The sequence below is a fragment of the Actinia tenebrosa genome, unplaced genomic scaffold, assembly GCF_029948245.1.
Source record: "Actinia tenebrosa isolate PJP-AT-01 unplaced genomic scaffold, QUT_ActTen_1.0 PGA_scaffold5__44_contigs__length_20552954, whole genome shotgun sequence".
NCBI classification, from domain to species: Eukaryota; Metazoa; Cnidaria; class Anthozoa; order Actiniaria; family Actiniidae; genus Actinia; species Actinia tenebrosa.
This window is the reverse complement of record NW_028292582.1, coordinates 12,071,514-12,087,080: the sequence shown is the minus strand read 5'-3', so window position 1 is coordinate 12,087,080 and position 15,567 is coordinate 12,071,514. Positions and strand designations below refer to the sequence as shown.

At 37.5% G+C, this 15,567-nt stretch overlaps 2 protein-coding genes across 4 annotated transcripts in view; one reads left to right on the top strand and one right to left on the bottom strand.

Moving 5' to 3' along the window:
* The window catches only part of LOC116301975 (uncharacterized), a 41,982-nt gene that overhangs the window by 22,917 nt on the left and 3,498 nt on the right, over positions 1–15,567 (top strand). For 2 of the 3 annotated variants that reach the window (XM_089037459.1, XM_089037458.1), the window contains exons 4-6: positions 14,276–14,627; positions 14,840–14,976; positions 15,315–15,498. In XM_089037459.1, the coding sequence (XP_088893585.1) occupies positions 14,286–14,627; positions 14,840–14,976; positions 15,315–15,498 (663 nt within the window). In that variant the 5' untranslated portion in view covers positions 14,276–14,285. Of the gene's footprint in view, positions 1–13,282; positions 13,524–14,275; positions 14,628–14,839; positions 14,977–15,314; positions 15,499–15,567 lie in introns of those variants that run through there. The other variant, XM_031711156.2, reaches the window with a different exon arrangement.
* Positions 4,420–7,015, bottom strand: LOC148906553 (uncharacterized). The gene is made up of 5 exons (XM_089037463.1): positions 6,173–7,015; positions 5,742–5,815; positions 5,562–5,653; positions 5,130–5,239; positions 4,420–5,043 (listed from the first exon to the last, which is right to left on the bottom strand). Exons 1-5 carry the CDS (start codon positions 6,551–6,553, stop codon positions 4,663–4,665), a joined length of 1,038 nt encoding a protein of 345 aa, XP_088893589.1. The 5' UTR covers positions 6,554–7,015; the 3' UTR covers positions 4,420–4,662.

The window sequence follows — 15,567 nt, the reverse complement described above, 5'->3', positions numbered from 1 at the left end:
ATAGTTTAAGAATCGTTTTAATTTCAGTGCGCATGCGATTTTATCCCGAATTTCTCACCTTCAGTTTTGTCGAAACCATACCAATATGCTTTGTATTAATCAGCCGAAGGATCATTTCATGAATCTCATTACCAGCCTTCAGTGAGGTGCAAACACCTACCCTCCTAAGCAATCATGCATGACAGTATATTTCCCGAGTAATGCTCAGGGAAACATTCAATGATTTTTGTGTGATAATAATTTGCTCTTAGGGGTTTTAACTTTTAAAAAAGTCTTGGCGTTGCTTTTACTTGGTCTGTGTAAAAAGTGAGTAACATTCAGAACAAACAAAAAAGGAAAAAAACAATGAAATTAGCCGGTCTATTACTATGTATTATGTTAAGTTTAACAGCTTGATAATAAGCATGTCATATCGCAGAATTTGTGAGTGAGACCCTCCTCAGTCCCAAAGTGTTGAAAAAATGCTGCTGCTCTTCTACGCAACCAGGAATTTAACAATGGGACCTTAAGTCGTTTAAAATATTCAGCTACGATCGAAATGCACTGAAGTCTTGTCTAATTTTCATAATTACAAATTATGAGGGGAATTTTATTAATCCCCGGGGGGCGTGACAACGCGCCAAACCAAGAAATGACCCTTCACTTCCAAAGCACTCCAGTGTGAAATTCTGCACCACCTAACCAAGCTCATGTAAGGGGGGGTTTTCCTTTTCATAAAACAGGTTAGAAATAATAAATGGTAAAGAATTTACTTGTAAAGAATCTTTTGAAGGATGAGACAAAAGATTTCATATTTCCGAAAATTGCCCCAAAAATCGCAGCAAAAATCGCAGCAAAAATCGCCAGTGTAAACGGGGCTTTAAAGGGCCACTTGGACGAAAATCGCTCCAAAATTAAAACTCTTTCATTCGAGCTGGAACTTTGCTGAAATAATCTAGGATACATTAAGAACCACCCACTGGAATATCTTTCTGATATTCGAAAGGAAAGGGCCAAAATTTTACGATTTATTTTCGTCCGCCATTAATTTCTTTGAATCACAGAATTCGACTCAAGAAGACTGGCACGAGTACTTATGACGTCATTTACTCAACCCAAACCAAAACATTGGTGGGTAATGTATGTGCCATGTTCGTAAAACTCGGTTTATTTGGTTTATCCAGAAAATATTTAATGTTTCATTCGGTTTCCTAACTACTATATGACCAAACAATGTCTAGGCGCTGAAATTTTTCAGTTTCAATAATACTGACGATCATAATTCGAAAATTTCAATACATCTCGGCAAGCCAAGAATCACAACAAAGTAGGACGCATGGACGAGATTCTAGCGGTTCCATCGCGCGAAGTGACTGAGATATTCGGGATTCGAATCATTTTAAGGATAACAATTTTTCAAGGTATATTTACATACAAGGGCAAAGAACAACCCCACAATTTGGGTCCGCGAGACATCCGACACAATGAAAGAAAAATCTACGAGCTGAGTGACAGACGCCGCTGTCGCGCGAGTAATAAATAAGAAACCTTTGACATGTTCTATTACAAAGATGATATTAGATAATCGTATGTTTGTACCTATTCAATGCATAATAAACATTTTGAAGCAAATAATAACCGTTCTGTAGTAAATCAGCTAGGAGAATTACGAGATCACATTCTAAATTATTCGGCACATAGATCTAAGTATATTGTCACAAATCTTTATATCACAACGCAGAATTCAAAAGGCAATCGGTTGTTTTCATAACATCAATCACTATTAGATTACATTGAAACTTCAAATTTAAGATCTTTATATCATGGACAGTAGGTAGCAAATACAAATAATGAAATGAACGTAAGGAATTTTTATGAAAACCTCTTCCCAAGCATTGCTTCTTCTTCTAGTTCGGCTTCATCTTCATACATTATAATTTATGGTTCTAACTCTTCAGGATTGACAAAGCGAGCGTCCAAAGGAGTTTCCATCATATTTGAAGAGGTATCAAAGGTTTAAAAAAAGTCTGTTTAGAGATTCTTTTCACGATAACGCGTTTAAAACATCAAATAAACTTCAGGTAATTTAACAAGAAATGTATAGTCAAAACGACGCTAACATGACAGTGTTGAGTAAATGACGTCACAGCGTAAAACTGCTGTACATAATGACTCGTTGGCCGTGACACAAAGAAATTAATGGCGGACGAAAATAAATCGTAAAATTTTGGCCCTTCCCTTTCGAATATTAGAAAGATATTTCAGTGAGAGGTTCTTAATGTGTTCAAGATTATTTCAGCAAAGTTCCAGCTTGAATGAAAGAGTTTTAATTTTGGAACAATTTTCGTCCAAGTGGCCCTTTAAGGAGCCTGTCTCATTGTGTTTCTAATAACCGCAATTGAAGCCAATCGAAGTTCATTCAACAGTCAAATAAGTTGAGCGAATTAAGAAAATTAACAAACCCGTTTTCCGTGCGTAATCCCTGACTCACTTTAAGAAAACAGAATAAACAAGAAAAACAACGAAAACGCTTGATTACTATTGACTATTCTTGCTGACTATTTGGACCCATGGCCAACCGCAAGAATTCGTTAAGAAATGTGTAACTTACCACCTACAGTAACAAGAAAACATTTTTTTAGTCATTTCATGAAACAATGAAATATCCTAAAGTTATAGCGTTGTTTTACAAGAAGAACAAAGAATAACAATGAGTTGGTCAGCCGGCACCTCTTTAATCATTACAAACATGTGTGTGTGCATGAAATAATTAAAGACGTACATATTGGAGCTGAGGAAAGTTAGTTCGCAGATTTTATAATTAAATTATGTCTTCTTTTAAGTGTTGAGCATTGCAACTAGATATTATTTAAGAATCCTTCCACTCGACGAAAAAATGGATTTGTCATGTAGGCAAACATATAGACAAATATATGGGCAAATATCATATTTGACTAATAGTAGACAATATTTACCCAATGACTGTATATGATATGTACCTACACATTTATCCCATGGGCACAGATGGCAAAGTCCGTATGGCCCAGTAAAATCCCAAACGGCAAATATATAGCAGATATCATATCATCCATACATTTACCCGGTAGTAAATGTGAATGCTCATTTGATATGTGCACGTATTTGCCCAGCCCGTATATGTGTTTTATGCCTTACGTATACCCTGTGTTTCCCCAGGCCGTATATGTGATTAATGCCTTACATATACCCTGTATTTTCCCAGGCCGTATATGTGATTAATGCCTTACATATACCCTGTCTTTGCCCAGGCCGTATATGTGATTAATGCCTTACATATACCCTGTATTTTCCCAGGCCGTATATGTGATTTATGCCTTACATATACCCTGTCTTTGCCCAGGCCGTATATGTGATTTATGCCTTACATATACCCTGTGTTTGCCCAGGCCGTATATGTGATTTATGCCTTACATATACCCTGTATTTTCCCAGGCCGTATATGTGATTTATGCCTTACATATACCCTGTGTTTCCCCAGGCAGTATATGTGATTAATGCCTTACATATACCCTGTATTTTCCCAGGCCGTATATGTGATTTATGCCTTACATATACCCTGTGTTTCCCCAGGCAGTATATGTGATTAATGCCTTACATATACCCTGTATTTTCCAAGGTCGTATATGTGATTTATGCCTTACATATAACCTGTGTTTGCCCAGGCCGTATATGTGATTAATGCCTTACGTATACCCTGTCTTTGCCCAGGTCGTATATATGATTAATGCCTTACATATACTCTGTATTTTTCCAGGCCGTATATGTGATTAATGCCTTACATATACCATGCGATATGTTCTGACCGTATATGTGATTAATGCCCCCTTAATGCCTTAGATGTACCAGCGCGTCTTAGCCATATTTGCTCAGTTGAATTATGCTCATCACATTTGCTAAATTTAACTATGTTATCAGTCTTCAGCTATTGTCACTTATGGCAGGCCAAAAAAAATAGAAACGATATATGTCGTGACAACCACCTCATACTTTAAACATAGCTAACCTATGCTAAGAAGCAGGAAAAAAGACATAAATCATACTGAAACATTTTTATTGTGAATTTCCTTTTCTTGACGACTGATTAACTATGAACAATTTGTTAACTACAACTAATTGAAAATGCTCAGTTCTGTAAATTAATTATAGGTGTTTGATTCATCTTGTGACAGAATTTGTGAAAGAAGATCATAATATTTAGTTGTCAATCGATCTGTGGCTTATGTACGATTCTTTTTAGATATTCTGTAGTAGTACACTTCATTTATAACTGCAAAAATTTAATTAAGGACACCGAACGTGGTTGGGTTTCTACGAGTTTTATGAATTAAATCTTGTGTCACTGTTCCTCCGTTCCTTTGGCCTGATTTCTAGGGTTTTCCTTCTTCTTTCGATTATTTGAACATTATACTTGTTTACTTGAAGAAATCCAAAGGTCAATAGGCTTAAATAGCCGCTGCTATACCGTTTGACCTTTGGATTTCTTCAAGTAAACGAGTATAACGTTCAAGTAATCGAAAGAAGAACGAAAACCCTAGAAATCAGGCCAAAGGAACGGAGGAAAAGTGACACAAGATTTAATTCATAAAACTCGTAGAAACTCCAACCACGTTCGGTGTCCCAGTGCCCTTGATTTGATAAAAACCTTTAGGCTCTCAATGCCCATTCGGGACCTCCAGATGGCCTTGGGCGTCTTGACGGCTCCCCGATTTTCCGCTTCAAAAGCATGGTGAGACTGCGCTCTGACAGCCTCCTTTTTGCCTTTCGGTCCATGCTTTCCATGAACTGGTTAGCTAGGGGGCTTCTCCATGGCAGAGGGTGTTTTATTAAAACTTTACTCTGCTTAGTAGGGCCCCCTTCGTTATCAGAGCCACTGTCCGCTGTATCGTCATCAGCCTGGTCATCCGCCTCTGACATCGACTCCTCTGATGACATATACTCCAGTTTCATAATTGCCTTGACTTTCTCTTTGTCCCCTGGTGATAGCGAGGTTGACAAGTCCGCTGCCTTGGATCTGGATTTTAGGAGCTAAAAGAAAAAAGAAAAAAAAAACACCGTCAGTCAAAGTTTCTTATTAAACAAAGTCATAATCGTTGCAAATTCAGTTTACTCACATTTTGTTTTCTTTGCGTTTTCCGCTGCATCTTTTGATGCCTTCCAAGGGCCCCTGAACGCTCTCTTTTGTTTCTCTTTCTTCTCGTCAGAAAGTGACTTTTAAGGGCAGCTGAAATTATATCAGGTACCCATATATTAAAACTTAAGACAAAATTTGTTAGAAATTTTGGCATTTGGCCGACAATTACTCCTTTAGCATCCATTTGTTTTTGCTTTGTTTTGTTTTGTTTCGTTTTTTTTTTTTTTCCCATGTTATTTTATTTCAAACTGCTTCCCCTTCCTTCGGCATTTGAATATTTCTAAAAGGATTTCGTTACCCCCTCCCCTCCCCCCCGACCACCACCACCCTTTGTCCTCACCCCTCCCCCCCGGGTTAACTTTGATAGGTGCATAAGGCCTTTCGCACTTCGTAATATAAAATACATAAATACCTTCTAACTCGACGGCAGAGACATCCTTATGAACATTCAGAACTCTATCCCTTATTGCGTTATTAATCTGTTCGTTGACGTCATCTCTGAAACTAATTAGGAAATGCCATATTTGAGTGGTAAGTGGAGAAACTATGGATGATTCAGACAAGATCATTTTTATTAAATTTTCATACTTACGCTTTAGTAAAATCCCATATAAGAGGGTTTTCTTCCCTGTCCCGTAATTTCTTTGCTACCAAGCGTACTTCAGACTGTAATAACATAATATAATTCATTAAAATCATAAGATGTACCTTAAGTTATTCTTAGACATAGTAATAATGATTTCATTATTTTTATGGCTGTGATTGTATAATATTGGGGGAAAAATCGAAATCAAATTAATTCCTTTACAAAAAAGGAAATTATCATTATCATTCAGTGTCTTGTTATTGGAAATCAATAGTAAAGTTTGGTAGCATTAACCACTACCATGGTTTCCCGCCAATTTTAGCATTGCATAAATTATACCGCTGCATAATTATACCAACTACTCTTCGCGCCAAGAATTCCCAGTAAAATTATCAATAAAAATAGCTTGCTTTTTTAAATATTGCCACTTTACTTACTGCAACAGCCTTTGAGACAGTAATCTTGGTCTTGCTGTTGTCCTTGTTCTGCTGGCTTTCTTTTAAGGCCGCTAGTATTTGGCGGTTTTGTTCTTGCAGTTCTTTAAACTGTTTTACAATCGTTTCGAAATTTGAAGAAATTTCTTCTTTTTCGCAGTCGGGGTCAACGTTCTCATTCTCGCTTGTTGCTTGCAATAGGCGATTTCTGTGTTCTCTTAGCACATCCTCGTTACCACCAGGGACAGAGGGAATAAGTATATTAAGCCTTTGAGAATTGGCGCCATTTTCAGTATGTCTACTCGTACTGCTTGTACTGGTAGTTGCAGTAACAGAATGGATTGGCATTGGGCGTCCTGGTAAAGGTGTAGATGTTCTTCCCATTTTTTGATCGCGACGAATGAACGCAATTTATAAGCAAAGATATAGAATGTGCGGGAAACTAGATGACCGACAGAGTTTGTTACCTGTTTGTGACCAAAAGGCGAATGAACGAATAAGTACATCCACTGAACAAATCTACCCCCTATCTATCACGGCGTATCACGTGACTTGTGATGACATATACGTTCATATAATGAAGTCTAATAATAAAAAAAGGAATAACTGTCTTATAAAAATGCTGAAGTTGTATCCAGGATTCATGTTAAGTAATATATTTATTATCTTAAAGCTATTTGCTCCATTTTATAAAGTTATGAAATTTTTTCTAAAGCCTAGATTCACGAAATATCATTGCAATAAACTTGATTAGCTTCTAGCTCTAAAACCATCGTACCATTATCTGCCGCCAACAGTGACAGCTCTAAGGAAAAGGGCGCGGTAATAAAGATCCGGCGTGATTTTGTCCAATGGCATGTGGTTGATGGACGTGGAACTTTATTACGCTGGAATATGGCTGTTAGCCATTCAAAATGCTTGGATTTTGAGTAATTATCCCAATGATACACACCGTCTTTTTAATTATATAGTTCTGGAAAACAAAATGTCTTCTGCGATGTCAAAGCGTTATCATTGCTTTCATTGTAACGAAGATCTACATTACAGAGTATTTTGCCGTCACAAAGAAGAATTTTATGATCCTTTAACAAATCAATGGCAATTACAGCGGAATGACGACGAAGACTCAAATGATAGTATTTTCACTCACGAGATTGACGGCCAGAACGACACTTCTTCTAATGACTACAGCGAGATAAACGTTTTGGACCAAACTGATCAAGACTCCTCTGATGTGCCAAATACAAACCAACCATCAAGTGACGAATTCTTACCAGCTACTTCACAAAAAGGTATTGATGTTATACGTTTATTTGATGATTAGATTATATAATCTTTAAATGTTAAAGTCAAACTGCATAGATAAAAGACTGAATCTTTAACAAGCGGCTGATTTGCACATGATCTAGCTCCCCTATTGGATTTACTACCAAGCATTAGTGTTATTGAAGCGAGATTAAGTTAGAGGTACAAATGATTCTTTTCTATTTCTATCTTAGCCTCGTTTTCACCGTTACTTTTAAGAAGGGTGCATTATTAAGTAATCGGCTTATGGTTGCCATTAAAACCTCAGTGTTCATTCAGAAAGGTTCATTCAAAGAGTTTATAAAATCATAGCTAGAGATAACTCATTTAAAACGCCAAAAAGAATTTACTATGTTCAAATGGATATTGCTGTACATTTTCGTCTCCAAATCAATTCATGACTGTGGTCATCCTGAGATAGCATGGTATCCGGCAAAACATGTTTGTCAAGTTCGAGAAGTACAATTATAAGTAATTTATTTAATATGTCTCTTGGGTTTTTTATTTTCGATTTATCATTTTTCTTTCACGAATTATAAATTGTTGTTTTGCTGACTTAGAAATTTATATTTTATTTTCAATGGAAATCATTTATTTTCAGAGCAAAATTTGGGTCAAAATTATACATTTAGGGACCGGTCATTATTTAAGTTGGAGGGGGGGAGGGGGGGGGGAGGAGAAATTGTCAGTGACGCAAAAAAATTTCAAGGCCCCCCCCCTTTGAAGGCATCCAAGTTTATCGAAAACCCCCCATGGATTGTAGTAAAAAATTTAAAAATTTTCCCTAAAAGTCATATTTAAATTTCAAGACCCCCCATTTTTCACTAGCAAAAATTTCAGCCCCCCCCCCCCCCCAATTTCTCCCCCCCCCCCCCCCCCCCCCAACTTAAATAATGACCGGTCCCTTAGCTCATGAGGTTTTTTTTACTGACATTTTTTTTTTCTAGTATTATAATGGTTTCAGACTTTATCTTATACTATGTTGCAGTTATACAATGCCGAATGAATAAAATACATCGTATTTGCTTATGTTTAAAGGAGACGGAATGAGTAACTTTGAGGAAGAAGATCAAGTGTTTTGGGATGACAAGTCGGACAGTGAATCTGACCATGAAGAGATAAGAGGAAATGAAAGAAGGAGATTGGTTGAAACTTGGGATATTGATATCGAAGACCTAGAAAGAGATTTTGAACAATCTAGTGCAGAAATAAGCGTTGCCTTCGAAGCAAGTTCCCGAGTGACCCTTATTAACTGGATTGCCTTGTTTGTGTGCTTTTGGTCTGCATACTTTTCTGTACCAGATCGAGGCATTGATATTCTCCTCGCCTTTTTTAAAGCGATTTTTCAGGTTTTGTGTGAGCTTTCGCCAATCATTTTCCCAACCGCAGTATTGGTTTTTCCGAGCTCCTTCAAACTCTTGAAAAATTATCTTTCTTTTAAAGATAAGCATTCAAAGTATGTTGTTTGTCCGAAATGCGACACCCTATACCGTTTTCAAGACTGCATTACAACAAGATACGGGCGTGTCATTGCTAAACCATGTTCTCACATTGCTTTTCCGAATCACCGTCAATTGTTTCGCCGCACACCTTGTGGAGCGGAATTGCTTAAGGAAATTCGCTTGAAAAATGGACAGACGAAATTGTACCCACATAAAGTTTATTGTTATAAAAGCATCAGAGAGACTCTAACTCACTTTATTAAGCGACCAGACTTTGTACAAAAATGTGAGATTTGGAGAAATCGAAATGTACCGGACGATATTTTAGTTGATATTTACGATGGCCAAGTGTGGAAAGATTGGCAATATTTTAACGGCACTCCTTTCCTTGCCCAGCCTAATAATTATGCTTTTATGCTGAATGTTGACTGGTTTCAGCCTTTTAAGCACAGTGTCTATAGCGTTGGAGTCATATATATGGTCCTCCTAAATCTTCCGAGAAAAGAAAGGTACAAAGAGGAAAACGTAATAATAGTCGGGGTAATACCTGGTCCACACGAGCCCAAATTGAATATCAATACGTACTTACAACCACTTGTAGCCGAATTGAACTTATTGTGGCACGAAGGCATCCAAGTTCGGCCTCATGGGAGTAGAACAGCAAGATGTTTTCGAGCTGCCCTCCTTTGTATTGCTTGTGACATTCCTGCACTAAGAAAAGTTTGCGGTTTCTTAGGATGTACTGCTCACCGAGGGTGCTCAAAGTGCACAAGATTTTTTCCCGGAGATTTTAGTAGCATGGATTTTTCAGGTTTCGAAGATGACGATACACCAAGGACAAATGAAGAGCATCGAAGAGAGGCTCAGAAAATACTCAATGCAACAACCGCTGATGAACGAAACCAAATTGAAACTTCCACTGGAACAAGATATTCTGAACTCTTACAGTTGCCTTACTTCGATTGTACTCGTTACCATGTTGTTGATCCTATGCACAATTTGTTTTTAGGGACAGCAAAACATTTAATGAAAAATGTATGGCTAAACGCTGAAACGCCAATTATTTCTAAAGAAAATTTGAATAAAATCCAGGAAAAGGTAGATGACGTCAAAGCACCATCATTTATTGGGCGTCTCCCGAAAAAGATATCAACATCGTTTGGAGGATTTACTGCTGATCAGTGGAAAACATGGACTCTCTTGTATTCTGTATTCTGCATTTGGAATATCGTTCCAACAGATGATTTGGAGCTGTGGAGGTTATTCGTATTGTCCTGCTTTCACCTTTGCTCTCCACTTATTACAACTGAAGAGCTACAAGAAGGACATGATTACCTAGTGGAATTTTGTAAATCGTTTGAAAAAAGATATGGAAAGGAACGTGTTACGCCAAACATGCATCTACACCTGCACCTCAAACAATGTATTTTAGATTACGGGCCTGTATATTCATTTTGGCTTTTCAGCTTCGAACGTTTCAATGGGATTTTAGGAGCGTTTCGAACTAACAATAGATCTGTTGAAATACAAATCATGAGAAAATTTCTCCAAAAGCATGAACTAAGAGATATCCCTTTACCAGAGAGATTTCGAGAAACTTTCCAACCAGTATTTCAACTTCTTCAGGAGGCACAACAAGTAGGAACACTTGGCGAAAGCATCCCATCAATACCATCAACACTTAATCTTTCAGTTGGTCAAGTACTACGTTGCTTAGAGTGGAGCAATATGAATGCATACTCATGTTTTTCACCTCGATCCATTGATGTTCTTGATGATGACTATACAGAATATCTCTTTAAAGCTTATGAAACAATTTTACCTCAACACTCGGTCATTGAATGTGTTACCGATACGTTTGAGAGAATTAGTACCATTGGATATTCGGGGACAAAGCTAGGGTCCTCTGACTCTAGACTGGAACGTTCTTGCTTCATTCTTGCAAGTTGGTGTGACCAATATAGTGGCAGTACTGAGACCGATTCATTTGACTTGCGCCCCGGTGTTGTCGATTTCTTTCTTAAACAAACCATTATAATTGATGGCAAGCAGGAATCATTGTGTATGGCAAAGGTTCGATGGTATCAGCGACATCCAGAAAGACACAGGATTGGCAGACCACATGAAATTTGGTGCAGAAACTTGTTTGAAATGGAAGGGCTCTCTACATTCATTCCCATACAAAGGATACACAGCCAGTTTGTTGCTGCTTACGATGTTATTGACAAAGAAAGAGTATTAATTGTTTGTCCTTTACAACGTAAATTGTACGGATGATGGAGATGACAGTAAAGTATCATCCAGGAAAAATATTCAAAGCTATCAAAAATAAACTGTTTGAACTGTGCATCAGTAACTAGATAGTCAAAATGAAAATTGAATGAATTGTTTGATGAGTTTAAAATTAGATGAATTAAAATAATTATGAATGAAATTGCATATATTGCCAATAAAAATGATGAATTCATATGTTTAGACTAAACAAAATTGATGCTTCAAATAATATTACAGATGTTAGCGGTTTGAAATGCAGCTGAGGTTAATGGGTTAATGAGTTTTCTTATTGTCACTGGAAAAAACGCATGGACGACTTACGCATATTATAAATACATCGTCCGCGTTTTTTCCTGTGTGTATCAACGCATATAACCTCACTTTCATGACATCAAAGCAAAACAATGATTGAATTAATGTGGTCGCAACATTGATGTCATGCGTTAGGAGAAAAAATTGACACATATGACTGAGATGGACCTGCATGCACCCCCCCCCCCCCCCCCCCCCCCATCCTTGTAAGTCGTAAAAACAAGCCAACATCCATTATAATTCAGTTGAAAAATTATCGATTTGTTTTGAAATGTTTTGATTGCAATGCATTGAAACGGAAACCTCACATCGGATATACTCAGTTCGGGGTATCGTATTTGCTCCCCAGGTAAATATGGGGCAAAGCCTAGTGCAAAGTTGATTTCATATGTGCCCTTCATTTGACAATAGGGCAAATATAGGGCAAAAACGGTTATCATATATCCCCACTGGGTAAATGCGTCTAAACTAGGGCAAATATATAACATATTTACCCATGTGTTCAGATGTATGGCAAAGCAATGGCAAATTTATTAGAAATTTACCCCGACCTTTGCCTGCATAGGCAAATGTATGGGCAAATATAGAGCACCATATTTGCCCAACATTTGCCAAGTGGACATATGATGACCAAATCCATTATTTCGTCGAGTGTTCCCATTGTTACTCGTTACACCTGATACTTGACAAACATGATTTAGTAACTTACTGAGTATCTTAGGATAAAATGAGCCGCGAGTGAACAAAGAGCTGATCACTTTGATAACAACTTCATAACGGCTCTATTTTTTTTTTTTTTTTTTTTTTAATTTACTTTTTTGACCTATGCCCTTCAGAAATTGAATGATATGGCTACTAGATTTAGAATATCAGAAATTATCTACATATCAATCAAATAACTAAATATATACTTTAAAAAAATACTCTATTCTAGCTGCAAAGCAGCTTCAGGAATTTTTATAAATCGCGTAAAATCGAAACACAAAAAGTGTCAGAAAAGTGATATCATATATGGTATTATGTCTAGATCTAAGCGCTACTTTGAATTCTACATGCTAGGGATCGTAGCTCACTCAGCATCATTAATCAGTGATGATATTCAACGCCAAGCCCGTTGTCCAAAGAGAATAACAAAAAGACGAATCATTCATGGAATGACCTCTCCCACTCATGCATCCGCTTATCGCCTGTTTGTCGCCTATTGCCTTTAGTTCGCCTTTGGCTCTGACAAGTAAATTCATGGACTTCATCAACCGACCTGACAAGACATGTACTGATCTGGCCTTCTGAAACATCGATTAACGGTGTCGTACAATTTTCTACTCACGCTTTGGCATCTATCTAATCAGTAAGCATAGTGTTTGAATTTTTAGTGAGTGTTTGTTTCTTTACTACAAAGCTCTCTCATCATCAGTTACTACTACTGAAATCAACCAATACTACCTGATAACACAAAGATAAAATCTTTTCTTTACTGCCCTAGTAAATAGCGTCAATATATTAATTCAACCTAGTGATGATCAAAATAGGCGGTCTTAGGCACTTCTCGGTGTATAACGTTGTCATGGTAACATGTATATCAGACACTATATAAGCCGTTCACCTGGAAATTGAGAAATACGTTTTTTTTTTTTGGAGATATAAAAACTTGTAGCCGTCTTTCACTGGCGAATACCACATTGTATAAAATTAGCTTGTCATACGAAAATATAACTTTGTTCCTGTCATACAGCATTGCTGCCATTAAACGCTTTACATGGACAAGCGTGGGCCTGGGTCTGTCACTAGACAGTATATTGATGAGATTCATGAGCTGAAGGCAGCTGATTGACACCAAGCAGTTGAGTGAACTTATTGTCTTGCTCGAAGTATTTAGAAAGCTTTTGTGTGTAGGAAATCCTTGATACTGTACTTTATACAAAGACAAGAGCGCTGCCTACTCAACCGCACATCTTAGCTTGTATGTAGTGTTGTCTCCTGTTCAGGCGCCTTCTTTCTACGGCGATTTGCACAATATTGAGGTAATTACTTTGCACCTTTAAGGACATTTTAACCCACAAATAATATTGATAGCCTGTGTCGAGATGTGTTTTAATAATAGAACTGATTCGGATTTGGTCAATACTTGACCCTTTATAACGCGTTAATCATGTAGCCAAAGCAGTTAGTATCAGAGAGTATTTGATAATCATTAGCTTGTTAATTATATAGTTTATCATGCCATTACACAATCAGTTCGTCTATCATCATTTCATACATGGGTTATTACTCTTATATTAATTTAATGTTGTACACTACCGCGGCATTTCACTGTCCTTGCTTGTCATAGATTATGACCTGATGACGACAGCCATTTTATACACTATTCTATTAGTTAGTACTAAACAAGGACAACCAGTAATCTCCAGCCAGCCAAGGCACGTTTCCCTTGAATATGCAATGAATCTCACTGGATGAGAGCCTTGGAAACATGAAAAAACACAAAGCTGGTTCGATAAATTGTTTGTCGAAATTTGATCCGTTTGATCACTGAATGTAAACACCAGTCTGCCAGTTATCTGTAGGTATGGAGTAAGCATATTTTATCTACTATCATATCCTTCCTGCATGAATTTTGACCTTAGAAATCTTTAGCACACTATAAGATGGATAAGTGCCAGGAAATATACTTATTCGCGTGAATGGATCAGTGGTGATAGATGATAAGTTATTCACTTATCCCATTGAATGACTCATAATCTTAATTGCTAATATCAATGTACATATTTTTTAGTTTCTTAAATATGGCTTGGCTTGTCGTGATTACCCTTGCATCATTGGTGCATTTACAATCAGTATCGTCCATTTTCCTACCATATTGGAAAGCCAAAAATCACACCGAAAACTCCTTTCACATTCCACTTAATGCTCTGGCAGTTGATGCTGATGTTGCTAAGTTTGGTACAAAAATGAGTTTCCTACAGAATATGAGCAAAGAGCATTCACTTGATGAAAGATGTGAGACTGGTTTGCCTATGTCTATCGCATGGCACCATTATGCGCCATATGTCACCATGCATAATTCAGTACACAAGAAAAAGGTCGGATTTACTGTAGCAGGGATGTTTCCCGCCATGCTAACACAGGTCAGTAGACAAACGACTACCTACTTTTGTTGGGACGTTTTTCTGTGAGGGGTGGGGGTGGGATTATCGGCCTTTCTATGTTGCTTTTCTCCTAAATCTCCACTGTGATCCACGCTTTTTTAGACAGCTCAAGGAATATAAGGGGCTATGATCTGTCAGTCGGTTGTGATCTTACTGAAGGACATATAAAGGACGCTGTGTTTGTATTGCAGATACTGAGTTCTTGCTGTCATCCAAACAGTTCCGTCACATTTGGAAAATTTCTTCGTTCGGCACGTCATGGTGAAGAATCGTTCGTTGAGAATAATTTCGATATAACGTTTCCCCTGTACGGTTACGAAGCCCTTAGGTAGGTTAACAGACTTACTGCCGCCTTACTTGCCATCCCATGCTCGTAAGTAAATTTTTTTTTAATCCTCAATTTTGATACACCCGGTTAGCTCAGTTGGTAAGGGCGTCGGTCTGTTGTCGTAACGGCGTCGGTCTTTTGTTCGACTGCACTCTTGTGTGAGTATGACCATGTTAAAAATATATGTACATATCGATATTAAAACCCACGGTTGTAACCCCTGGTGGTTATGAGACTAGCTTATATACGGTATTTACTATGTACAGTATGTACTATGCCTATATATCCGTTACTTATCCTTTTACTTGCTACAATTATATCCATTTCTTTCCATTTAGTAATTCGTTTCGCAGCCATGCCTTCATATCTTTAGTCCGCGCTCCACGTGTGATTCTTTTGGTGCATGACAATCAGAGTCACACCCAGACATCTGTTTTGGTTAAAGCTATCATTGGTGCCTGGCCTATGCTTATATTCATTCTCGTCACCGCTCTCTTTTCTGGAATCGTCCTGTGGTTTCTGGTAAGTTGTTTTCCTTCGATGTTTATCTATTGTTTGTGTATTCATCATGTACGAATGTATTTATTAATA

Bases quoted from the DNA above. Each gene is read 5' to 3' on its own strand.
- LOC148906553 (XM_089037463.1), bottom strand. From the start codon at position 6,553: ATGGGAAGAACATCTACACCTTTACCAGGACGCCCAATGCCAATCCAT. The intron at 5,654-5,741 runs GTAAGTATGAAA...TTTCCTAATTAG, and splicing joins ATATGGGATTTTACTAAAGC to TTTCAGAGATGACGTCAACG. The intron at 5,240-5,561 runs GTATTTATGTAT...ATATAATTTCAG, and splicing joins CTCTGCCGTCGAGTTAGAAG to CTGCCCTTAAAAGTCACTTT.